The 26,083-nt window shown below is 50.1% G+C and overlaps 1 protein-coding gene and 1 long non-coding RNA gene across 2 annotated transcripts; both read right to left on the bottom strand.

The window, feature by feature from the left end:
• Positions 1 to 301: 301 nt before the first annotated feature.
• TEX29 (testis expressed 29) lies at positions 302 to 25,750 on the bottom strand. The gene is made up of 5 exons (XM_050766630.1): positions 25,444 to 25,750; positions 18,245 to 18,355; positions 3,136 to 3,205; positions 1,756 to 1,931; positions 302 to 467 (listed from the first exon to the last, which is right to left on the bottom strand). The coding sequence occupies exons 1-5, from the start codon at positions 25,499 to 25,501 to the stop codon at positions 427 to 429; spliced, it is 456 nt and encodes a 151-aa protein (XP_050622587.1). The 5' UTR covers positions 25,502 to 25,750; the 3' UTR covers positions 302 to 426.
• Positions 6,180 to 7,955, bottom strand: LOC126940613 (uncharacterized). Its single transcript, XR_007720829.1, has 3 exons — positions 7,745 to 7,955; positions 6,396 to 6,483; positions 6,180 to 6,219 (listed from the first exon to the last, which is right to left on the bottom strand). It is a non-coding gene; the product is annotated as an uncharacterized LOC126940613 (long non-coding RNA).
• Positions 25,751 to 26,083: the final 333 nt, after the last annotated feature.

Raw genomic sequence — 26,083 nt, 5'->3', positions numbered from 1 at the left:
CTAGCAAAGCCAAATGCCAGAGTCTTGAACCGCCTGTGTCCGTGTGGCAGCCCACTCTTGGTGAAAGTGCAGCCTGCCTTCTGGAAAGTACCCATGGCAGCCCTGCAGCCTCCCCACACAACCATGACCACCCTGCGACAACACCACCTTGAGCCCGTGCTGTGAGCCCCCATGGTGTTAATATTAGTGACAAGCAGTGCCATTAAAAACTGAAAGTTCCGGCTCCCACTCTCCTACACCACAGGCTTTCTCTCTCCTAAGATAAAAATATAGCAATGGATAAGCAACATCGGACGAGAAGCAATTTTCAAAATACCTTTATTTTTTTCTCATTGGGTGGTCATTCCATCACACTGTTAACAGTGCACCTGCTGTACCATTTCATTTGGATAATTCTGCCAATCTCCACTTCTTCATGCGTTTCAGTCAGTCCTCAGTTTCTTCGGTTTCTGCTATTGTCACTGTTACTAGATTTTTAGAAAAGAAGAATTGTTTTTTCAAATGGAATATTCAGCAGTCCCAAAAAGATTTCATCAGGGTCTTTGAACCCATCTACAAGGTGTCCGATTGTCAATGATTGACTCAAAAGCCAGTTTTGGGGACGGCCATATGCTGCCCCGTGTTTCTCCGTGCATTCCAGGGAAGAAGCATCTTTTTAAGACAGTAAAACGCTCTTCCTTCCACATCATCTCGCACACAGGAGGCTCCCTTAACCCGGCAAACATCTGTCCTGCAGGAAAGCCTCATTCGCACAGACGCAGACTTGGTTAGGGGCCAGGCATTCCAGATCTGAAATCAAGCATGGGTCGCCCTCTTACCCTGCCTCCTGCTTTTCCTGATGGTCCCTGTAAAGCCAAGTCTACTTGGTAACAATGGATAAGTCCAGGCCATTCGTATTCCTGTGCAAACATCTCTGAAGATAAGGATTACCATTTGAGATGTTTCTTTCTCTAACCTGGCAGGATGCTGATCTAGGAAAAGCAACCAGCAACCTCCCAGGGCCCTCAAAGCAGGTAAACCAACATACAAGCAACTTTCCTTCCTGGAAACCGAGGCAGGCATAGAGTGATCATCCACCTCTCCAATCATGACCACCACGCGGCCAGGGTGCACAGAGTACCCACGGCAGCCCTGCAGCCTCCCCTCACAACCACGACCACCATGCGGCCAGGGTGCCACAGAGAGTACCCACGGCAGCCCTGCAGCTTCCCCTCACAACCACGACCACCATGCGGCCAAGGTGCCACAGAGAGTGCCCATGGCAGCCCTGCAGCCTCCCCTCACAACCACGACCACCATGCGGCCAGGGAGCCACAGAGAGTGCCCACGGCAGCCCTGCAGCCTCCCCTCAAAACCACAACCACCACAACCACCACGCGGCCAGGGTGCACAGAGAGTACCCACAGCAACCTGGCAGCCTCCCTGCAGGAAGTCACCTGATCAAATGCGCAGGTTCTTTGGGACTCTCGCCCCCTCCCCAGGAGCCTCCCGCACTAACACGGAGGGCCCCGCCAGAGGGTGAAATGACAGAGAGGCAGCAGGGGACGGGAAGGGGGAGGACAACACTCACAGAGGGAAATCTGCAAACCTGAACCTCCAGTGTTGGGTACATTCGAATTTTGAACAAACTGCAACACTGATCGCTGAGGTTGAAGGGCCTGTGTAGATGCCGAGCCCCTTTCCAGGGAAGGTCTCCCGAGGGAACAGAACCACGCCCTCAACCTTAGGCTGAGGATCATTCCAGAAGCTTCTCACCATCATCCTTGTCCGCGTCACTCTTCATTGAGGGCCGAGCACCCGGAGGCCCAGGACTCGGAGGCTTCAGCCCTAATTTGCTGCTGGATGAGGCCACCTTCGCCTTTTTGCTGGACTTGTGTGGCAGGGCGACATCCGTAGGGACGGCCCTTTGTCTCCTGCTCTCCCGAACGACTCTAATGGGAAGAGGGTTTTATCACAGTCAGGGAAGTTACAGATGGAAACTCTCCAGGTCCCCCCTCCTGCCTGCCAGGACATCCCTCTGAAAACATAGGTTCCTGACCATGCATACTTATTTTTTAAGGTAAGTGCTTTGCTGTAATAGTTCTCATTTTTGTTTCTTTCTCTCTCTCTCTTTTTATTTTTATTATTTATTTATTTATTTGTTTGAGACAGTTTTGCTCTGTCATCCAGGCTGGAGTGCAATGGCACAAACACGACTCACTGCAGCCTCCACCTCCTGGGCTCAAGTGATCCTCCCACCTCAGCCTCCCAAAGTGCTGGGAGATTACAAGCATGAGCCACCACATCCAGCCTCATTTTAGTTTCTCGTGCAGGCTCCAAACAGATGATCGTATGAGGCAGCTAAACTCCCAAAAACAGCTCCGGGCGGGGGAAGGTGTGTGTTGCACTCCAGGCTACTGCCGGTTCATCCTCATGATTAACACACATAAGACAGCATATAGCACCACTCATGGTAGGAAAATGGCTTTACTCATTCCCTGACAAAGAGACTGGAATAATTTCAGGGGCTTGTACGCACGACACAGAGTGGGCTCATGGCAAAGGTGACTGGCCGGGGCGTGAGATGCTGGATTCCAGCCCTGCCCTGGGGACAGCTACCTGCTGCCTTGGCCCCCAAGGTCTGCATTTCCTCACCATTAAAATGAGAGGGAGTAGACTCATCTCTGAGACGTCTCCAAACCCTGACACCCTGCAATGAGGACGAAGGCCACAGGCCAAGAGGTGCAGGCAGCCTTGGCTTCAGGGGCTCTGGAACAACTGGGAGTCTGAGTTAGAGCTGCACTGCCCCATCCATCAGCCTTGGGACCCCCTCGATACTGCTGCGTCAATCATCCCAATCTGGGGACAGGAAGAGCACTTACATCGTCAGTGGCTGCGAGGGCTGAATAGGCTGAGCAAAGCACTTAGAGTCTTAGGTGCTCACTAAATGTGGGTTAGGATTGTCATCAAGAAGCACTCTGGAGATCAGTGGGGTCCTCCCTACCTGGCCAGTTCCCATTCCCAGGCTCACAGAGAGCTGTTCTCAGTTACCCCAGCAGCACCAAGCCCAAAGGAGCCCAGTCGGGCGGGAGGCTGCGGCCAGGAGACGTGAGCCCCCTCCTCCCCACCCTCCTGATGAAGAACGAAGGGACCAGCCTGTAGATGATGGTGATGACGAAGGCCCCAGCGACGATCACAATCAAGGCGGAGAACACGTGGACGTAAACTGAAAAATGGTGGGATTCGAAGTCATTTCGATCCAGGTAAATAGAAAAGGAAGAAGAAGAAGAAAAGGCAACCCTCCCAGAGTGGGGTGTGGGCCCTCCCGGCACTGCTGCCCATGGTCAGCCCTCCTCGCCCACCCTCCCCAGCGTCTCCTGGAGACAGCTCTGTGGACATCTCCAAAGGCCGCTGCAGGCAGATGAGGGCTCCCTGTGAAAGGCAGCTCCAGGTGGTGGTCAGTGCCACCCAGAAGACACCTTGTGACCGCCCTGACCCCCGGGAGGGTGTGGAGAGATGGCACTGGCTCCTGTCCCCCGGGGGTGCGTGGAGAGATGGCGCTGGCTCCTGTCCCCCGGGGGTGCGTGCAGAGATGGCGCTGGCTCCTGACCCCTGGAGGGGCATGGACAGATGGCACTGGCTCCTGAGCCCTGGAGGTGCATTGAGAGATGGCGCTGGCTCCTGACCCCGGGGGGTGCATGGAGAGATGGCGCTGGCTCCTGACCCCTGGAGGGGCATGGACAGATGGCACTGGCTCCTGAGCCCTGGGGGTGCATTGAGAGATGGCGCTGGCTCCTGACCCCCGGGGGTGCGTGGACAGATGGCACTGGCTCCTGACCCCCGGGGGTGCATTGAGAGATAGATGGTGCTGGCCCCTCTGTTCCTGCTGTGCTCCCTGGAAATGGCTCCTCAATGCCCAAGTCAATTCCTCCCCTAAACTGAATACAAAGAAAACACTTATTGGATTATAGACAAATCCCACTGGTCTTGACTGGGCTTCTTTGTATTAAAAGAGGCTCCTGTTAGGCTGGGCGCGGCGGCTCATTGTAATCCCAGCACTGTAATCCCAGCACTTTGGGAGGCCGAGACGGGCGGATCACGAGGTCAGGAGATCGAGACCATCCTGGCTAACACCATGAAACCCCATCTCTACTAAAAATACAAAAATTAGCCAGGTGTGGTGGTGGGCGCCTGTAGTCCCAGCTACTCGGGAGGCTGAGGCAGGAGAACGGCGTGAATCTGGGAGGCGGAGCTTGCAGTGAGCTGAGATGTGCCACTGCACTCCAGCCTGGGGGACAGAGCGAGACTCCATCTCAAAAAAAAAAAAAAGAGTCTCCTGCAATCCCCAAGTTTCCTGTGCCTTCTCCAACCCACCCTCAGCAAAAGTCGAGCCTCCCCAGGTGGCCGTGAGGGGCAGCCCCACCACCCTGGGTTTCCCTGCGTGAGTGTACTCCCAGCCTCTCCAAGGCAGGGGTAACTGGGAGGAGGAACTGCTCAGCCCCCTCTTGAGCCTCTTTCTGGGGGGCTGCCCACTGCTCAGCAGGCAGGGCCCTCTCTGTGCAAGAGGCCTGCGGGGCGCAGCACTGCCCAGCACCGAGGGCTGATGTCTGGATCTCCGTTGGCTCATTGGTTCAGGACTTGGCCCCCTCAAGTCCTAATATTTGTACATGAGCATCACTCCTCTGAGTCCTTGGTCAAATAATATCCTCATCTACTGTTTGTTCTTCTACATTCCTTCCATCGGGTTGATGTGAGGAATTTTTTAACGAATGCAAGTAAAGTTCTTAAGTGCTTGACTAATCACATATACACAGTAATTCTTATTGTTGTTATTATTATCAATATTAGTCTTTTCTCTAATTGCTTTCTTACTCTCTCAAAGAAACTGGCTGACTTGCAAATGCCTAGTGCAGGTGACATGATTTCCCTCAATTCCCGCACCTCCCCCTCCTGCTAAACCACTCCCAAGAGCTGTGAAGCAGTAACAACACCATCAGATGTAATTTTTGTGGATGGTGTGTGAGTTTGCCAAGGATGCTGTAAGAAAGCACCATGCAATGGGGGACTTAACACAATAGAAATGGATCATCTCACGGTTCTGGAGGCCAGAAGTCCAAGAACAAAGCGTCTGCTGGGCCGTGTTCTTTTCAAAGGCTCCTGGGAAGGGTCCTCCCTGGCCTCTTCCTAGCATCACAGCAGTCTCTGCCCCTATTGTCACATGGCTGTCTTTCCTCTGTGTTTCTCTGTCTCTGTGTTTCTTCTCTTTACAAGGACACCAGTCATTTTGGATAGAGGACTCACTCTACTCCATTGTGATCTCATCTTACCTAATTACACCTGCAAAGACCCTTTTTCTAAATCAGGTCACATTCACAGGTACCAGGGATCTGAACTTCAACACATGCATTGGGTGTACCCAATTCAACCCACCCCAGAAGCGAGGCCACAGGTGCAGAAAAAGCGGCCTCCTGGGCACACGAGCCAGCTTCTGACGGGATCCGTACTCCCTGGACTCATCGCAGGGCCACCAGCAATGGGTGAAGTGCCCAGGATTCTTTCCATGGGGACTGAAGTCAGAAAACTGAGAGGGGGTTGAAGCCAGCTCGTGAGGGTAACCCAGATCTTTGATTTTCCTCATACCGAGGTGACCTCGGTAAGGAACGGTGAAGTACACAATAGGCGCTCGATGAGAATTTCTCACGGAGAGGCTGGAGGAAGGGAGTGAGGCTTGCGGTTGCAAGCTGTCAGATAACAGGCATGTGCACGTACCGAGGAGCACACTGGGAAACCGCGTGTCGAAGGTTCTCCCACTCAACTGGCTTATTTCTTTAAATGAGGACTGTCCCGTGGAAACTTGCTTACCTGAGGAGGGGAAACAGTGGGGCAGACTCACCTCCAAATATCCGGGGCTACCATAACCAGCTTCCAGGATGGCCTCCGGATTCTCACCTCTTGGTATTTATACCCTAGATAGATGTTCCCACACTGAACAGTGCTGATCCCTGGAGCCAAAGGAGATGCCAGAGTCTAACCCCCGAGGCCAGGTGAAGAAGACATTGCGCTTCTGCCCTGATCTCTCTTGGGCCACTGCTCTGGGAAAGACTGCAGCCCTCATGGTGAGGAGAAGAGGCCTCCTACAACACCTGGTACCAACTTCCAGCAAAGTGAGTCATCTTCCTGTAACATCTGGTATCAACCTCCCAGCAAAGTGAGTCATCTTCCTACAACATCTGGTATCAACTTCCAGCAAAGTGAGTCATCTTCCTGTAACATCTGGTACCAACTTCCCAGCAAAGTGAGTCATCCTCCTACAACATCTGGTATCAACCTCCCAGCAAAGTGAGTCATCCTCCTGCAACATCTGGTATCAACCTCCCAGCAAAGTGAGTCATCTTCCTGTAACATCTGGTATCAACTTCCCAGCAAAGTGAGTCATCTTCCTGTAACATCTGGTACCAACTTCCCAGCAAAGTGAGTCATCTTCCTGTAACATCTGGTATCAACCTCCCAGCAAAGTGAGTCATCTTCCTGTAACATCTGGTATCAACTTCCCAGCAAAGTGAGTCATCTTCCTGTAACATCTGGTACCAATTCCAGCAAAGTGAGTCATCTTCCTGTAACATCTGGTACCAATTCCAGCAAAGTGAGTCATCTTCCTGTAACATCTGGTACCAATTCCAGCAAAGTGAGTCATCTTCCTGTAACATCTGGTACCAATTCCAGCAAAGTGAGTCATCTTCCTGTAACATCTGGTATCAACTTCCCAGCAAAGTGAGTCATCTTCCTGTAACATCTGGTATCAACTTCCCAGCAAAGTGAGTCATCTTCCTGCAACATCTGGTACCAACTTCCCAGCAAAGTGAGTCATCTTCCTGTAACATCTGGTACCAATTCCAGCAAAGTGAGTCATCTTCCTACAACATCTGGTACCAACTTCCCAGCAAAGTGAGTCATCCTCCTACAACATCTGGTATCAACTTCCCAGCAAAGTGAGTCATCTTCCTGTAACATCTGGTATCAACTTCCCAGCAAAGTGAGTCATCTTCCTGTAACATCTGGTACCAATTCCAGCAAAGTGAGTCATTTTCCTGTAACATCTGGTACCAACTTCCCAGCAAAGTGAGTCATCCTCCTACAACATCTGGTACCAACTTCCTAGCAAAGTGAGTCATCTTCCTGTAACATCTGGTATCAACTTCCCAGCAAAGTGAGTCATCTTCCTGTAACATCTGGTACCAACTTCCCAGCAAAGTGAGTCATCCTCCTACAGCATCTGGTATCAACTTCCCAGCAAAGTGAGTCATCTTCCTGTAACATCTGGTACCAATTCCAGCAAAGTGAGTCATTTTCCTGTAACATCTGGTACCAACTTCCCAGCAAAGTGAGTCATCCTCCTACAACATCTGGTACCAACTTCCTAGCAAAGTGAGTCATCTTCCTGTAACATCTGGTATCAACTTCCCAGCAAAGTGAGTCATCTTCCTGTAACATCTGGTACCAACTTCCCAGCAAAGTGAGTCATCCTCCTACAGCATCTGGTATCAACTTCCCAGCAAAGTGAGTCATCGTTCTGTAACATCTGGTATCAACCTCCCAGCAAAGTGAGTCATTGTCCTGTAACATCTGGTATCAACCTCCCAGCAAAGTGAGTCATCTTCCTGTAACATCTGGTATCAACTTCCCAGCAAAGTGAGTCATCCTCCTACAACATCTAGTACCAACTTCCAGCAAAGTGAGTCATCTTCCTGTAACATCTGGTATCAACTTCCCAGCAAAGTGAGTCATCCTCCTACAACATCTGGTACCAACTTCCAGCAAAGTGAGTCATCCTCCTACAACATCTGGTACCAACTTCCAGCAAAGTGAGTCATCTTCCTGTAACATCTGGTACCAACTTCCCAGCAAAGTGAGTCATCTTCCTGTAACATCTGGTATCAACTTCCCAGCAAAGTGAGTCATCTTCCTGTAACATCTGGTATCAACTTCCAGCAAAATGAGTCATCTTCCTGTAACATCTGGTATCAACTTCCAGCAAAGTGAGTCATCTTCCTGTAACATCTGGTATCAACTTCCCAGCAAAGTGAGTCATCTTCCTGTAACATCTGGTATCAACTTCCCAGCAAAGTGAGTCATCTTCCTGTAACATCTGGTATCAACTTCCAGCAAAATGAGTCATCTTCCTGTAACATCTGGTATCAACTTCCAGCAAAGTGAGTCATCTTCCTGTAACATCTAGTATCAACTTCCCAGCAAAGTGAGTCATCTTCCTGTAACATCTGGTATCAACTTCCCAGCAAAGTGAGTCATCTTCCTGTAACATCTGGTACCAACTTCCAGCAAAGTCAGTCATCTTCCTGTAACATCTGGTATCAACTTCCAGCAAAGTGAGTCATCTTCCTGTAACATCTGGTATCAACTTCCCAGCAAAGTGAGTCATCTTCCTGTAACATCTGGTATCAACTTCCCAGCAAAGTGAGTCATCTTCCTGTAACATCTGGTATCAACTTCCCAGCAAAGTGAGCCATCTTCCTGTAACATCTGGTATCAACTTCCCAGCAAAGTGAGTCATCTTCCTGTAACATCTGGTATCAACTTCCCAGCAAAGTGCGTCATCCTCCTACAACATCTGGTACCAACTTCCAGCAAAGTGAGTCATCTTCCTGTAACATCTGGTACCAACTTCCCAGCAAAGTGAGTCATCCTCCTACAACATCTGGTATCAACTTCCCAGCAAAGTGAGTCATCTTCCTGTAACATCTGGTACCAATTCCAGCAAAGTGAGTCATCTTCCTGTAACATCTGGTACCAACTTCCCAGCAAAGTGAGTCATCCTCCTACAACATCTGGTATCAACTTCCCAGCAAAGTGAGTCATCTTCCTGTAACATCTGGTATCAACTTCCCAGCAAAGTGAGTCATCTTCCTGTAACATCTGGTATCAACTTCCCAGCAAAGTGAGTCATCCTCCTACAACATCTGGTACCAACTTCCAGCAAAGTGAGTCATCTTCCTGTAACATCTGGTACCAACTTCCCAGCAAAGTGAGTCATCTTCCTGTAACATCTGGTATCAATTTCCCAGCAAAGTGAGTCATCTTCCTGTAACATCTGGTATCAACTTCCCAGCAAAGTGAGTCATCTTCCTGTAACATCTGGTATCAACTTCCAGCAAAGTGAGTCATCTGAGACAGCAAGACTTCAGGTGACTGCAGCCTCACTTGGTATCTTGACCACAATCTCACGAGACACTCAAACCCAACCATCCAGCAAAACCTCTAAGTTGCTAAGCCACAAAGTTTCGGGGTAATTTGTCACACAGCAATAGAGGATGGATCTGAGAGGTGGCCTAGAGATTGCCCAGAGAATCTGCACTTAAATGCTGTTCAATAAACAGAATTGATTGAATCGAAATGCACAAATAAAGTGAAAGGGTGAATTAAGAGCGTTCATGAGGCAAGAAGGTAACCCTGAAATTCCTGAACTCCAGGAAATGTTTTATTCCTTAGTATGACTTTGTGTCTTAGCTCATGGAATAAATTCAAAATTATATGAGTGAAGTCCTGTTGAAGAGACACACATATGTAGTCAGTGTTTTAGTATTCCACTGTCAGTATATCTCCCATATCTTCATATGTGCTCACGTTCTTCGTCATTGATGCCAAGCTCCTAAAGATGGAAACTCAACCTCAATGATGTGCTCTGTACAGTGTCTGTCTAGCAACACTATTTATTACAGACCATGTCTTTGGCTTATCATGAACCACAAAGTCTGGTTTATCTTTCAGAAACAGCAGCAATTGAAGAAAGGATTATTGTCTTTAAGAAACGTCTTGGTAAATGTTCCCAAAATATAGTTAAACAAAAGTTTTGAAATCATCTCAGCAAGTCCCATGAAGAAACTGAAGTCAGATACTTAGAAGAAATGACATGTTAAATAACATACCCTAAATCAAGACCGAAGAATGAAGGCAAGTCTTTCTCTTTGAATTCCCAATTCTTTCTGAAAGATCTAATGCTAATTCCCCAATTCATATTCTTAATAATACAGATTATGCCATAACACAATGTGCACTTCAAACCAGCCAATTTAAGAAGTTGGTGAAAGGTTTTCATAACATGGAATTATGTGCACAAAGAGCTCATAATACCCTGTCACTGAATACTACAACTTGCACAGTACAAAGGTTCATTCGTCATTTTGAATGAGAAAGATGTCAAAGAAATGAAAAGTAATGTGAGGGCACAGTGAGAGCCCCAAGGCAGGGCCCACTGCCCAGGCTCTTCCTATAGGCCCGAAAGAAGTCAAGAGTCAAAAAAAGCACAGCCACACAACACAGCTATTGAAGTTAGAATGATGGAAAGAACTTAATGGCTGCTTCCATGCAAAAATGATATACTCCCTTGCAAAACAGCGAGCCCTCTCCAAGTCAGAAACATTCTTGAGGGCCTGTGTTCTCTTCTGGGTTTCTTGTAACACCAGTCATGAGTCTGCTATAGGGATTAAGACTCACTTTAAAAATGGATGACAGGCATGCGGCGAGTGTTCTAACTAAAGCCATGTGCGACATACATGCCAACATTTACAAACAGGCCAGCACCTGCACGGTACTGATGAAAAGGTGCTCAGAGGATGGGACAGATGGCAAAAGCAGCAGCAGTAGCAGCTTGGACGTGCGTTCCCTTCCTAGCTGTGATCTTCCTGGAGTGATGCATTTACACCACGTTACACGGTTGGATCTCTGCTTCATTGGGATGTGAGGAAATTGGGATCATTAATTATTATATGGAGAAGACTGAAAGAATAAACTTAAATACCTTTTGGATGCTAATGTTTGCCACTTTTAGGAGACTTAAATGGTAAACTTCTCAGAAAAACTAAGTGGTATAAGTGCCTTGGAATCTGGAGTTCTGTAAGAAGTCCAACTCTATGATGGAAATGAACTGAGTGCGACTGTGAGCATCTGCTGCTCTCTGCATATGCAATGTGAGCAGCAAGCCCCAATTTCACAAAACAAAAACAAAATGATGACAAGTGCCAGTGCAGCAAATCACGGCCAAGTGAGCACCCACTGCCATGAGCTTGGCTTCAGGAGTACTGCCACATGCCCCAGAGGATGAGCTGCTGGAATGAAGCTGTATGAGAGGCTGTTCCACACCGGAAGGCCTGGAACCCAAAAAGATCTTCTCAAGTAAGATTCTGGCTAAAGGGCATGGGTTTTACAATGAGACAGGTGAGTCAGGTGAAGGATAATGGATTCCTTCAGGAAAAAGCACTACCTGTTGTTGTAACTCTCATTAACTGGTTATGTACAACTGGACTAGGGCTTCAGTAAAGCCCATAATTAACTTTCAAGATGATATCAGCAAAAATGGCAAAGCAAGGACCCCCCCACCCACCCCGCCAATTTCTTCCCCCATAAAAACAATGAGAACACTGGTAAAAATCATCAGATGAAAGTTTTTCAGAAGTCTGGAAATTAACCAAAAGCTTGTGGAAATCTGTTTATTTGAGGCAAACAGCTGAATCTCAGTAAAAGAGCAAGCTTGGGCTTTTTATCTAGCCTTGTTCCCATCTCTCCTGCCCACCCTCCAGCTCCATGGTAGCTTGAAAATCAGCAGTCTGTAATCATGGTAAATCTAGCAGCCTGGCAGCCACTGCAGGGGGCAGAACAGGGTGGGAGTTCCTTCACAGGGCAGAATAGGGTGGGAGTTCCTTCAAAGCCCCATTGCCAGAGAGTTGTCATGATTTGATCTGTCTGGTGCTTCCTTGGAATATCATCTTTATTTGATCTGAGCTCATTCGGTGAGAACAGCTTTTTCCCCAGGCATTTGTTATAAATAATCAGAAGCAATTGAATATCGTTTTACTGGCTAAAGTGGTGGGTAGCAGTTGGGGGAAAACAAGAGGCTAACCAACAAGCTTAACATGAAAATCTGGGAAATGAGATGTGCATAGAGAGCTTTGAAATGCTCTGACACATTCCTGGGAATCTAGAGGGTCATGGACATGTCCAGTGCTGTGGGCTTTGCAAGGAAAGACCTATGGTGGCCCTGGGACCTCACCTCTGGCTGACTTAAGGATCTGCATAAGCAGGAAGTGAAGGCTAAGGCAGAGCTAGAAATATTCTGAGTTTGTTGAAGGTGTGCCTCAGCATGCACACAGAACTCCTCTGCAAAGTCTGAGAGGCTTGTGTTTCCACGCATCTAAGAAAATTTTTGTCTGGTCATTAGCTAACTAGTAGCTACTCAAGAAGAGTTTTTAGTGGTCACACACCATAAAGAATAAAGACTTTACTGATTTAGTTCAGGAAAGTCATCAAACAACCACAACAACAAACAGCAGCAACAATGAAACCTGGGGAGGTGAAAGAACCCGATTCTCAGAGGTGCTATATTATCTGACCTAAAATGTCCTATTTTCAAGAAAGAAAAATGTTAAACATACAAAGAAATGAGAAAGTATGGCCATACACATTAAAAATGCCATTAATAGAAATCATCACTGAGGAAGCACAGACGTTGGACTTACTTGACAAAGACTGTAAATCAAATATTTTAAGCATATTTAAAGAACTAGAAGAAATCATGTCTAAAGAGCTAAATAAAAGTATAAGAATAATATTTCATTGATACGATTTGGCTCTGTGACCCACTCAAATCTCATCTGGAATTGTAATCCTCACATGTCAAGGGAGGGACCTGGTCGGAGGTGGTTGGCTCATGGGGGCAGTTTACTCCATGATAATCTCATGATAGTGAGTGAGTTCTCATGAGATCTGATGGTTGAAAAGTGTTTGGCAGTTACCTCCCCACAACCATGCTGCCATGTAAGACATGTCTTGCGTCCCCTTTGCCTTCTGGCATGATTGTAAGTTTCCTGAGGCCTCCCCAGCCATGCAGAACTGTGAGTCAATTAAACCTCTTTCCTTTATAAATTACCCAGTCTTAGGTAGTTCTTTATAGCAGTGTAAAAATGACTAATGCATTCATGAAATAGAAAATATCAATAGAAATATAGACATTATTAAGAAAAGACCAAAAGAAATTATAGAGTTGAGAGTACAATAATAGAAATGAAAATTCACTGGAGATGCTCAACAGCAGATTTGAGCAGGCAAAAGAATCGGTAAACTTGAAGATAGGTCAATGAGATTATCCAGTTTAAGTAACAGAAAGAAAATATAACCAAGAAAAATTAATACAGCCTTAGAGGTCTGTGGGATACCATAAAGTCTACCAAATACACGTAATGAAAGTCCAGAGGCAGAGAAGAAAGATAAAAGAACAGAAAGAATATTTGAAGAAATAATGGTAAAAACTTCTTAAGTTTGGTTAACATTAATCTACACATCCAAGAAGCTCAGTGAACTCTGAGTAGGATAAACTCAGAGAGATCCATACCCAGACACCTGGCAAACTGCAAAAGACAAAGAATCTTGAAAACAGCATGAGAGAAGTGACACATTATATACAAAGGAGCCTTAAAATTTACAGCAGTTTCTCATCAGAAACCATGCAGGCCAGAAGGCAATGAGAAAAAACATTCAAAGGGCTGTCAGGAAGCCTATCAACCAGCAATTTTATATACAGCAACTCTATGCTTCAAAAATGAAGGGTAAATTAAGACCTTCCAGATAAACAAAGTCAGGATATTCATCACTGGCAAAACTTCTTTATAAGAAATACCAAAGGGAGTCCTTTAGGATGAAATGAAAGAAGAGTAGACAGTAAGTCAAATTCACATGAAGTAATAAAAGTCACCATTAAGGTGCTCAATAGATGCAGAAAAAGAATTTGAAAAAAAAAATCCAACACCCTTTCATGATAAAAACACTCAACAAAGCAGGAAGAAGAGGAAGCTTTCTCAACTTGTGTGTTTCCAAGTTGTTTCTTGCATTTACTATTAATAGATACATGGCATCTAGTAAAACCCACAGTCACCACTGTATTTAATGGTGAAACATTGAAAGTTTCTCCTTAAGATCAGGAAAAAGACAAAGCTTCTGCCATTCCTAATTCTATTGATCATTGTACTGGAGGTTTTAGTCAGAAACTAGGCAAGAAAATGAACTAAAAGGCATTCAGATTAGGAAAAAAGAAGTAAAACTATATTTTCAGATGCCATGATCTTGTATGCAAAAAATCCTGAGGAATCAACCAGAAAACTAATAGAGTAAGCAAGTTCAACAAGGTTGCCATATACAAAATCAGCATACAAAAATCAATTACATTTCTATATGCTGGCAATAGACAATCTTAAAATAAGAAAACAATTCAATTTATAATAACATTAAAAAGAATAAAATACTTTGGAATAAATTTAAAGAAGCTCAAGATCAGTACCCTGAAAAGTATAAAATATTGAAAAAAATTAAAGACTGAAATAAATAGACTACTCCTGTTCATGGACCAGAACACTTAATATCATGTTCAGATGGTAATACTTCCCAAATTACATACAGATTCAACACAACCCCAATCAAACTGCCAAAGGACCTCTTTTCTGCAGAAACTGATGAGCTAAATTCGGTATGGAAATACAAGGGACCCATAATCACCAAAATAATCTTGAAAAAGAAGAACAAAGTTGAAGCACTCACAAATTCTGATTTCAAAATTTACTGCAAAGCTACAGTAATCAAAACTGGTACTGGCTAAGGATAGACATATAGATGAACAGAATAGAATTGAGAATCTAGAAGTAAACTCACTTTTATGGGCAACTGATTCTCAACAACGGTGTCAATTTAATGGGAAAAAAAGAATCTTCTCAACAAATGATGCTGGGACAACTGAATATCCATATGCAAAATAATGAAGTTGGAAACCTTCTTTGCACCAGATACAAAAGTTAACTCAAAAAGGATCGAAAGACCAAAATGTAAGAGTTATAAGTATAAAACTCCTAGAAGATATTACAGGTATAAATCTTTGCAGCCTTGGATTAGGCAATGGTTTCTTAGATGTGACACCAAAGCACAAGCAACAAAAGGAAAAATGGAGAAAATGGACAGAAACTCAATAAAAATAAAAGACATAAGAGAATAATAGAAAGTATTTGCAAGTCATATTTCTAATAAGAGTTTAATATCCAGAATACATAAAGAGCTCATACAACTCCATAATAAAAAGACAACCCAATTTAAAACCGGACAAAGGACTTGAATAGACTTTTCTTCCAGAGAAGATATCCAAATAGCCCCCCCCAAAAAAAAATGCAATGATGGTGAACATCATTATTCATTAGAATAATATGAATCAAAACCACAATGAGATACAACTTCACATCCATTACAATGGCTATAAACAAAAGGACAACAACAAGTGTTGGTGAGAATGTGGAGAAACTGGAACTCTCATATGCTACTAATTGGCCTGGAAAATGGTCTAGCCACCTTGCAAAACAGTTGGGAAGTTCCTTAAAAATTTAAGCATAGAGTTAATATATGATCCAGCAATTCCACTCCTAGAAATATACCCAAGAAAATAAAAATCATGTTTGCACAAAAACCTATATACAAATGTTCAGAGCAGCATCATTTATAATAGCCAAAAAGTGGAAACAATCCAAATGTCTATAAATTGATAGATGAGTCAACAAAATGTGGCACAACCATACAGTGGACAATTACTCAACGATAAAGAGAAATGAAGTACTGATAGCTGCTAAAACATGAACGAACCTTGAGAACTATGTAAGTGAAAGAACCACAAGTCATGTGGTTCCATTTATATGAAATGTCCATAATACGGACGTCCATAGAGAGATGAGTAGCTGCCAGGGGCCAGAGAGAGGGAAGGATGGGACGTGACTGCTGATGGGCATGAGGTTTCTTTCTGACATGGTGCAAATGTTCTGGAGTTAATGGCGATGACCGCACCACTGTGAGTATACTAAAAGCCACTGAATTGTATACTTTAAAAGGTGAATTTTATGGTATAGTATCTTAGTAAAAATAATAAATGAAGCAATTTCCAACTGATTTCATCTGGAGTCAGAGGAAGGTGTGGGATCCCGGGAATCCCAGAGGCTCCTGGAAGTGGAGGCTGGGACAGCAAGGGGTCTGGTCCTGAGTCTCTAAAGCCAAGATCTGCAGGAGCCGTCGTCCTCAGAAAACCTTCCCAACTATCAGTGGTATCCATTGTGACCTCTCGTTTGCCTCTGAGGAGCCAAAATTCATCTTGTTTTGATGAGGTGCCAAATCTTCACTACGAAGCAGGACAGACATCCTCCCTGGAGCAAGCCAGAATCCCATCAGCACTTTCTTTCTTGACTGATTTTGTGCCCAGAATATCCCTTTCATCTCAGAAGAGCTGGCTTAAAGCTTTATGTCTGTGGGACTGGGCAGTCCCCATGTAATCAAACGGTCTAGCCTGAAAATGAATTTTAAAACTTTTTTTCCTTTTTCTCTTGTTCCCCTAGTCTCACAATGCAGAAAGCTTACTGCGGAAAACTTTTGTTCTCCTTAGTCTTAAAATACAGCCTTGAAACGTACTTTCTTTTCAATACCACGGTCTCCCTTTCTCACCACGCACCCCCTAGCCCCATGCACATTCTATCTAACTGTGTGCTGGTATTTAATTATGGGCTTACTTACAAGTTCTAGGGGCTCATCTTGAGATAGACCAAGCGTAGAGACCCAGCTGCAAAATGCCAGAGATCCCCTGAAGGTGGTGAATCTACAACCATCCATCAAGATGACGCCACCCCACGCTCCAGGTGGGCCACAGCTTGAGACAGCCACCGGAACGAGACCCTCAGATCTTGAGTAGCACCCCTCCACGTGCCTCCCATTCTGAGTTCCTCTTTTTAAGCCCCTCTCCCGAGCCTAAAGTTGGAAGCGCAAGTCAGCCACTTCCCCACTGCTAGCTTTGGAAATAAAGTCACTCTCCCTTCATTTGTTATGGGTTTTGCAAGCGGTGAGCAGCCGAGCTCACGCTTGGTTCCATCAGCAGGGCACTACTCAGAAATTTCCATCAGTCACTCATTCCCATCAGTCACTAACGTTTCCTGACTTTCTAAGCCCTACTAGGTACAGGGAATGAAGAGGACCTGGTGCCTGGTCTCTGAGGGCTCAGTCTAGCGGGAAATGCAGGAGAAAGAAGTAAAAGGAAGAAGAAATGGCCCTGAGCTGCACAAAGCCAGGGGCCTTTACTCACTTTGGGGTGCTGGGGGTGGAGAAAAGAGTGGCCTAGGACAGGGAGGGTTTGGAACTCATCTCCAAGGAAGCCTAAAGCCGTGAGAGATCATCGGCCACATCCAGCATCTCCATCGTCAAGGGCTGCACTGTTCCCTCCCAAGAGCACACTGTGCAGGCCGATCCCCTCTATGCTGCTGTCCGCCCCTCCCCACGCAGCACAAAGAGCCCCTTTACCCTCATTTCCAAGAGGGGCCTCCACAGGACAAGGAAGGAAACACATGAAGCTTCCTGTGGGCCTTGATGAGAGTTTGGACATGAGAAGACCTCAGCAGCGCAGAAGGCCAGCGTGCCCACAGGCGAGAATATGCCGAGGAGGTGGGGCCCAATGCCCTTCATGAGCTCGCCATTCTGGTTTCTTAACTTCCTCCCACCTCCCTTCGAACACATTTTACAACTAGCCACGGTCCTCTGAAGGGCGCGCCTCCCTCCGGAAGCCTTCATGGGGATGGGGAGTGGCAGCGCCTCCAGCCCCCACACCCCACACACTGGGTGTCTGTTGTCCTCACTTCACCCCCGTGCTGCTTGAGGGGCTTGAGGGGCTACCAGCAGATCTTCATGTGTGGTCTGGCTTCTAGTCCAACGTTGAAGCCACCCACGGAGTCCCCAGTCAGGGCCAAGCGTCTCTGCTGTCCTCACAGAGCCCGTGGTGGACAAGGTCCACTCCACCCTGATGGGCTCACCCCACACCTCGCCACTGGCTCGGGCCCTGCCACCACCACATGTTTCTGCAGCACTGTTTCCTCAAATCCAGCCTCTGCAACCACCCAGAATGGCCAAATTCCTCCACGAAGGGGGTCTGCATCCGTCCCCGTCCATGCCCTGCCCAGCCCATCTGGGAATGGAACTCCTCTGGTGGCTTACTTCACATTCACAGGCCCTCCAGCTCAGACCCCACTCAGAGTCTACTGCCCCCACTAAGACGGAGCAGAAGAGTGTGGCCAGAGAACAATACAAAGGTGTTTCCAGCAAACAGAGACCCCGGGGAAGGGAGACAGGCATGGCGGCGGTCAGCATGGTCACCAGCTCCCTCAGCTTCCCCCGTGGGGTAGCCGGGATGCCTACTCACTGGGAACTGCTTTCTCGTAGCAGACGCCTTTGTAGAAGCAGCACCCGAGCTCCTTGCATCGGTCCCTGGAGACGTTGTAGTCACAAATGTCATGCAGAGGAATGTCACACACTGCAAAAGCACAGACACACACATGTGTCACCCCCGAAGACAAAGCAACCCCGCTCTCCGCTAAAGAACCTGGAAAGCGGTGTGGGGAGCAGCTGTGGGTTTGTGTTGTGGTTTTGTTTTTTTCTAAATTATGCATCATGCAAATCTTTATTTGAAACTAAGATCCAGAATGAATTAAATTTCTGAGCAAAATAATGTCAAGTTAATTACACAGAATAATGCAGGGCCCTCTAACGATTAGGAGATAATACGTTTCCGTGCAGCAGCGCCAGGCACGGCGCACGACAGAGCCCACAGAAGGCGCGGGGCTCACACAATGGGTACTTGGGAGTTCGGGAGGGAACGTGTAATTATTTCACACTTAAGCGTACGGGAGTTAGAATTAGCAGCATGGGCTGAGGATTATTTCAGAATTTTAAAACTTGAATCAAAAGGACAGAAAGTTTAATGCCGGTTTTGACCCAAAGGGGAGACAATGAGTGTGTGGTGCGCCCTGGGAGGCAAAGGAAGCAGGGCGGGGACCGCTCCCGGCAGACGACCCTTTCCAGCGGAGTTCACCCTTTCCACACATGTTCAGCCCCGAGGGATGCGGCTCCCTTCATCGGCTGTGGGCCACTGAGGGACTGGGCTGGATGATGAAGGGGGTTCCTGCAGGTAAGGGCCCAGAGTGCCCACAGAGACCTTTGCTGGGTGGACTGCAGTACCACAAAGCCGGGCTCCGTGCCCCAGGCCAAGGCTGCACCCAAGCCACTGGGGGCCTTCCCCGGCACATCTGTAAATTGTTCCTCCAGGACAGGGGCCGAGAGGGGAGCTGCCCGGCCTTCCTGACCCTTGAGGAACCTCATTTGTGCTCCTTGGGGTTGATTTAGTCTTTCAGGTTCTCCTTCCCAAGACACCCCCATTCCAGGTTTGCAAAAGCCGCGTCTGCAGCCCTCGCCCTCTGTCAGAAGCGTCCTGGACACGGGAGCCCTGCCGAGGCGATGCCCCACCTGCCAAGGTAGAGTGCACAGGGCAGGCCAAAGTCACCGGCTGCTGCCACCCTCTCCTCCCTCAGTTGCATGGGGCGGCTGTGTGTGGTTTGCGCTGACCTCCCACGTGGGGAGCAGTCGGGGGAGGCCGGGAGAGGCCCCACAGCAGCAGGCAGGTCCTACAGAGCCAGGCTCAGAGGGGCCTGCGATGGGTGACTGGTCTCGGGCTGTGGCTGGACAGATGGTCTCCCACGCTCTCTGCAGCAGCCCATGTGTCTACAGCGGGTGACTAGGAGGGCTTTGCTCCCAGGGCGTCCAGGTGCCACGGCCTTTTTCCTGGGGTGCGATTCCAGGATGGACACAGTGCCAGAACCTCACAGACACCACCCACCGGCGTCTCCCGGAGAATTCAGAGTCCACCACTGCCTCCGCTTTCTGACGCGGATGATGACAGCAACGGCACAGCAAACACCCGCCAGCGCCAGGCTCGCGCTGCCCACAGTCTCCTCCACGCCACCAGACACCCGCCAGCGCCAGGCTCGCGCTGCCCACAGTCTCCTCCACGCCACCAGACACCCGCCAGCGCCAGGCTCGCGCTGCCCACAGTCTCCTCCACCCCACCAGACACCCGCCAGCGCCAGGCTCGCGCTGCCCACAGTCTCCTCCACCCCACCAGACACCCGCCAGCGCCAGGCTCGCGTCGCCCACAGTCTCCTCCACCCCACCAAACACCCGCCAGCACCCGGTTCAGGATACTGCAGGCTCTTCCACCCCATCAGACACCAGCCAGTGCCCAGCTCGTGATGCCCGAAGGCCCTTACACCCCATCTGGGAAGATCCAGATGAAACCCAAGATCCCACGAGCTTGGACGCAGCGGAGCCGGGATCCACAGTGACCTCTGGCTTCAGGGTCCTGCTCTCACCACGGTGCCCAGCACCCTCCCCACCGTCCCCAGACGTGGGAGAAGCAGCCCCAGCAGCACAGGGACGTCTGCTCACAAAGCCAAGAGAACAAAGGTTTCTAAAGACTTGCAGTGACAGCGGATGTTTAATTTCAGCAAACAGCCTGGGCAGGAAATATGCCACTGAACGAGGCATTATTTTTATTCATAAAGTGATTTGTTTTCTTCAATATCACTCCACAAACGTTCATACGTTATTTCTCATTTTAAAAATTCAGTCCCCATCGCATCTGACCGCCCAGCTGTCAAATCCGGTCAGTCCTCCCCGCCTCCTCCCCGCGTCCCGTTTTCCCTCCACACCCACCGTTATTTTCCCACATGCACCTCCACGACGTCACCATGCATTTTTAAAATCCACTAGCCCCTGAAAAGTCTCTCACACATTTCCGTTCCTAGCCTGGCCCTCCACCCTCCTCCACAACCCATAACAGGCTTTGAGGTTGGAGTGAGCTGAGGCTTTTTGGGCAGGGACCAGGTCGCAGCCACCAAGGGGACCAAGGTGCGCTTTCCACATGTTGGGGGGTCGGCAGGGCTGACACAGCTGCCAAAGGGGCCCGAGGTGAGCTCTCCATGCGGTGGGGGGTCGGCAGGGCTGATGCAGCTCCCTGCTCCCTCTAGAAACATCACTGGCAGCTCGCCCACTGCACAGGTACTGGACGCCCAGCCACTGGCACCAGCAGTGGTGTCTCCAGCAGGCCCTCCACGCCCCCCCGCACCATAGCCAGGGCAACTTGAGCCGGGGGCTCACTGCCTGGCTCTCTCCCTGTGCTCTCCCAGAGTCATGACGGCGCGGCTGGGAAGGAGGAAAGGAGCCATCGGCTGGGCCGGGCTGTGGGGACCGGGAGGCGCTGCCTCAGGATGGCAGGGCAACCGCGTTCCTCCTGATCTACTGAAATGAGACTGGGGTTAAATCAATCAATCTAAAGTGAGCAGAGGGCTTCCTGGGAGAAGCCATCCTGGCTCAGGGGGGCCAGGTGAGATGGGGGCCCGTGGAGTGAAGTTTCAAAGCTCGTCCCACGAGCCTGTCCCGTCACCCCATCTGCATGGAGAGCAAGCCCAGGAAAGTCACTGCTCCCCAGGGACAGTGGGGCTGCCATTCACTCCCTCGCTCATCCCACTTCCCACCGGCCACCACCTGGGGCTTCTAACACGCCCACGCCCGCGCAGCGGTCAATGTTCTGTTGTTTCTCTAAGGCTATGGAAAGTCTTTTCACTCTGCATTTTGCTGCTTCTGCAGCAGGAGAGGAAGGTTCAGGAGGGGCATGGTGCCCAGAGAGGTGCAGATCTGAGGCCAAGGCTTGCCAACCCAGGCAGCGAGGCGTCATTATTTTTAACATGACTGATGATCCAGGCAGCGAGGCATCATCATTTTTAACATGACTGATGATCCAGGCAGTGAGGCGTCACCATTTGTAATGTGGCTGATGATCCAGGCTGCGAGGCGTCGCCATTTGTAATGTGGCTGATGATCCAGGCAGGGAGGTGTCGCCATTTGTAATGTGGCTGATGATCCAGGCAGGGAGGCGTCACCATTTTAAATGTGGCTGACAATTCCGTGGCGTTTCTACTTCCTGTGCTCCATCCGCCTCCCTTCCCCTCTCTCTGTGAAATGCACACTTGCAGGAATTCTTCCTAGGGAAGGAGCCAAGTCCAGAGACTCTCAGGGCAGCGCCAAGTCCTCGATCTAACTCCGCATCGGAGTCCCTCTGCCACCTGGTTTACCGAAGAGGCAGTCGGTTAGCAGGGGACAGACCATGGTTGCCTCCTGGAGAAGCAGCCGGCAGACTCAGCAGCCATGCCCTCATGGCACCATGGAGGCTTCCAGCACTCCTGAGGCTCAGCCTCCCTGCTGGGAGCTGCTCCCCTAGAAAGGCAGGCATTGGGCTGGCCTCCAGGGAACACCTCCAAGCCACACTGCCCGGTGACCCAGTAGAATGTCCCAGCTCCGGGTTCCTGGCAGCGTGGCCACGGACAGCAAGACCCGACCACAGACAGGTTTCCAAAGACAGTCCAGGCGGGAAGAAAACACAAGATTCTGAGTACAGTGGTGACAGGAAATGTGGCGTGGGAACTCCAGAGACACGCATGCGGTCACGACTGCCACCAGCACCCAGGACCTTCAGCAGGCCCGGCCTGCACACCCCTTTCTGTCTGCGAGCTGTGACACCACCCAGAATCTGGCTGCATGTGTCTCCACAGCAGATGTCATAAACAACGTAAAAATCTCTGAAACTGGAGACCCATTTTCTTGACACCGAGCTTGAAGCTGCGTATCAAGTTATCTTAGGACAGAAGACGCCAGTTCTCCCGGAGTTTGAGCATCAGAACACGGAAGGAGAGGTGAGGAGGAGGAGAAGGAGGAGGAGGAAGCTGGGCAGGGATCACAGCAGGTTCAGGGAGCTGACGTGGTGTGTGCAGAGGCTCATGTGTGTAGCGGTTCCTGTCTGGAGCACGTGTGAACCATGGATGGGGATCTGGGGCATGCAGGGCCACGGATCCCTGGGATTCGGACACAGAGAGTCCAAATATGTCCACAGACTCCTGAGGAGAAGCCAGTGGCTTCGAGTCCCCGCTCTTTCATAAAAGTCATTCAGAGAAGAACACACAGCGGTGTAGAAAGTGTATCACAGTTTAAAAGTGCTTTCGTGGAAACTATTTAGGGAGGGAGATGACATTAACCTTTAGGCAGCAGTTGACAGCAGGTGAGGCTGCATCACCCCAGTAAGGCAGAGCCTCCGGCCAGGGATGAGCGGTCCCGCACACACCTCTTCCCCAGGGACCGCGTGTCATCCTCCCATCCTCATTTCCACTCCTTCACCCCCAGGTCGCCCGCTGTCCAGGGCCATGAACATGGTGCCCCGGGAGCCAGCCTCAGGCCCTCACCTGCTATGGGGCTGTCTGGAGGCCTAGCTGCCTCCTGTCCAGGATGAGCAAGTGTGGACATGGGGAAGCCCAGCAGGGCTGCAGGGAAGGGGAGGCATGCAGGGCTCTGCAGCCACATGGGGAGAGGCTGTGGAGCGGGTGGGCTTGGAGGCCAGAGTCTGCACCGCACCCGACCACACAGCCTCTTCCACATCTGCAAAGTTGTGCAGAGAAGGACAGGAGGAATTCCTCTGGGCTGCTTCTTGGGCTCAGACCCAGGGGTGGGCGGCAGAGAGGGCCTGAGCAGCAGGGCCATGGCCGGCCACTGTAGCTAAAGGTTCCAGCTCCCCACTTGCCCGCTGAGGCCACCAGTGGCGCAGACATCTGAGCCAGCTCCAGGCCAGGACAACGCCGGCCTTGTCATTTCACAGCTTCCCTACACCCCTAAAGGAACAGAAACAGTCACAAAACAGCCACGCCACAGTCTGCAAAGGATGATAAGGACACGCTTATCATCCTGCATTAACCTCCATGCATCCTTTTATTAACCCTGCATGCGTCCTTCAGTCACGAGGACAGGTTGTGTGGGGAGCACACAGAAGTGTCACATGCAGATGCCAGATGCTGGGGCCTGGGCATGGCCATGGCAAGGTGAGAGGACTCCAGCCCAGGGTCACCTTGGGCTGTGCCTTGGGTGACCTGGCACACCTGAGATGACCCCCACCAGCCCCATGCTCCCTGAGAAGGGGCGTCAGCCTCCAGCAGCCCCTGGCAGCCCCTCAGAGACGGGGTAGCCAGGCCCAGGAGCAGCAGCTTGTACCCACAACAGCTGCAATGCTTGCAGCCCTGAAGCGGAGACCAGGAGGGTGACCCCAAGGGCCTGAAAGAGGGACTGCTTTCTCCCCGTGCTTGCCCTGCCTACGGGGCCATCTTGCCAGAAGATGAGAGGGGCCACCCCAGCCGGCCACAAGAACATCCGCTCCCTCGGGGGCCCCAGGCGCAGGCCTCCCACTCTGCCCTGGGAGCATCTGGATCAGGAACTGCAAAGACCCCTCTTGTGGACACCCCTCTTCCTGTCCAAAGAGGCAGCTGCCCCCCGGGTGTGACAAAGCCTGGTGGCTGGGTGGCCTTGGAAAGCCTCACAGGCTGGCAGATGCCACACATTCCTGGCACCTGGGCTGCCCTCTCCCTCCGAGAGCTGCAGGGCCGGGTGCTCCTGTGGGCAGGTGCTCAGCGGCTGCCAGCATCTTGGCCAGCCTGAGAGGCGCTCCCTAGCCTACCCTCCCAGCAGAGGTAATAATCCCAAATAAGCTACTTTGTTTTCTTTTTCTTCCATTTTCTCGGTTTGTTTTTGAGACGGAGTCTCGCTTTGTTGCCCAGGCTGGAGTGCGGTGGCACAATCTCAGCTCACTGCAACCTCTGCCTCCCAGGTTCAAGTGATTCTGCTGCCATAGCCTTCCGAGTAGCTGGGACTACAGGCATCCGCCACCATGCCTGGCTAATTTTTGTATTTTTAGTAGAGACAGGGTTTCACCACGCTGGCCAGGCTGGTCTGGAACTCCTGACCTCAGGTGATCCACCCGCCTTGGCTTATCAAAGTGCTGGGACTACAGGCCACCACACCCGATCAATTTTCTTTTTTTAAAATTATTATTATAATAAAAGCATCTCATGAATACAAGCTCAATTGAGAAAAAAACGTTCAAGTTGCAGGTAAACCTGAGCCACAGAAGGTGGCATCTCCCACCTCTCTTGGGGAGGCGCGAACTTCCAGAATCTTCCTCTTCCTGACTGTAAGTCACTGTCACCATCCCCCCCAATCTATGCACACTAACAGCACATGTGGGATAAGTCACATCCCACACTGGTGGTTCCTTCCAGCCCCAGTGGTGAGTGTCTGCCTTTGGGTCAGTCTCCTGGGTGGGGAAAGGGAAGGGGGAGCTTCTTCATTGCTGATAAATATTTTTCCTTCATAAAAAAGTCACTCCTACAATAAAAGTTACCAAGTTAGTTGAAGTGGATCTTCAGCACCTCATGGACGGAATGCCTTTGACCCGTGAACCCCCTGGAAATAGTTCAATGCGCTTCTTCAGCTAGAAAACCTCCGATTCAGGTGTATTTTGTAATACAATTTTCAAAAATGAAGACTTCACGGCGTTTCCCCAGGTTATTTTCTGAACACGCATTTTTCTGCCTTTCCCTCCTAACCAGGCCTGGGACCGGGACCCCCCGTCCGCGCCAGGGGCTGAAACGGCTCCTCCCCGCGCCGCCCGCACCGCGCGCCTTCCCTCCTCACCTGTGAATTGCTTCAGGAGGTGCGGCGGCGACTTCTTCACTTCCGGCACGTATTTCATTGCCGCGGCCACGGGCAGGTGACGGGGCGGAGCACACCCGGCGCACGGGGCGGTCAGACGGGGCGGAGCACACCCGGCGCACGGGGCGGTCAGACGGGGCGGAGCACACCCGGCGCACGGGGCGGTCAGACGGGGCCGAGCACACCCGGGGCACGGGGCGGTCAGACGGGGCCGAGCACACCCGGCGCACGGGGCGGTCAGACGGGGCCGAGCACACCCGGCGCACGGGGCGGTCAGACGGGGCCGAGCACACCCGGCGCACGGGGCGGTCAGATGGGGCGGAGCACACCCGGCGCACGGGGCGGTCCGCGCGGGCGGGGTCCGGGACGTCCGGGGCGCGGGCGGCTCGCACCAGGAGGGGGCGTTCGTCGACTCACCTGCGCCCCGCGTCCCAGGCGAGTCCCTGCAGCCACCCGGGCCTCTCAGTCCCACTCCACGTGGGAAACACCTTTTAGGTTAAACAACCGACTGCCGCTCACTGTGAGCTGTGGGACCAGACTGGGCACACCCCACCCCGCCCGCGCTGACATCACACAGCCCCGTGAGGTCACGTGGGCGTCACACAGGCCCTCGGAGCCATGC

Source organism: Macaca thibetana, chromosome 17, assembly GCF_024542745.1.
Source record: "Macaca thibetana thibetana isolate TM-01 chromosome 17, ASM2454274v1, whole genome shotgun sequence".
In the NCBI taxonomy this organism is placed as follows: domain Eukaryota; kingdom Metazoa; phylum Chordata; class Mammalia; order Primates; family Cercopithecidae; genus Macaca; species Macaca thibetana.
This window is presented reverse-complemented; position numbering and strand designations above follow the sequence as displayed.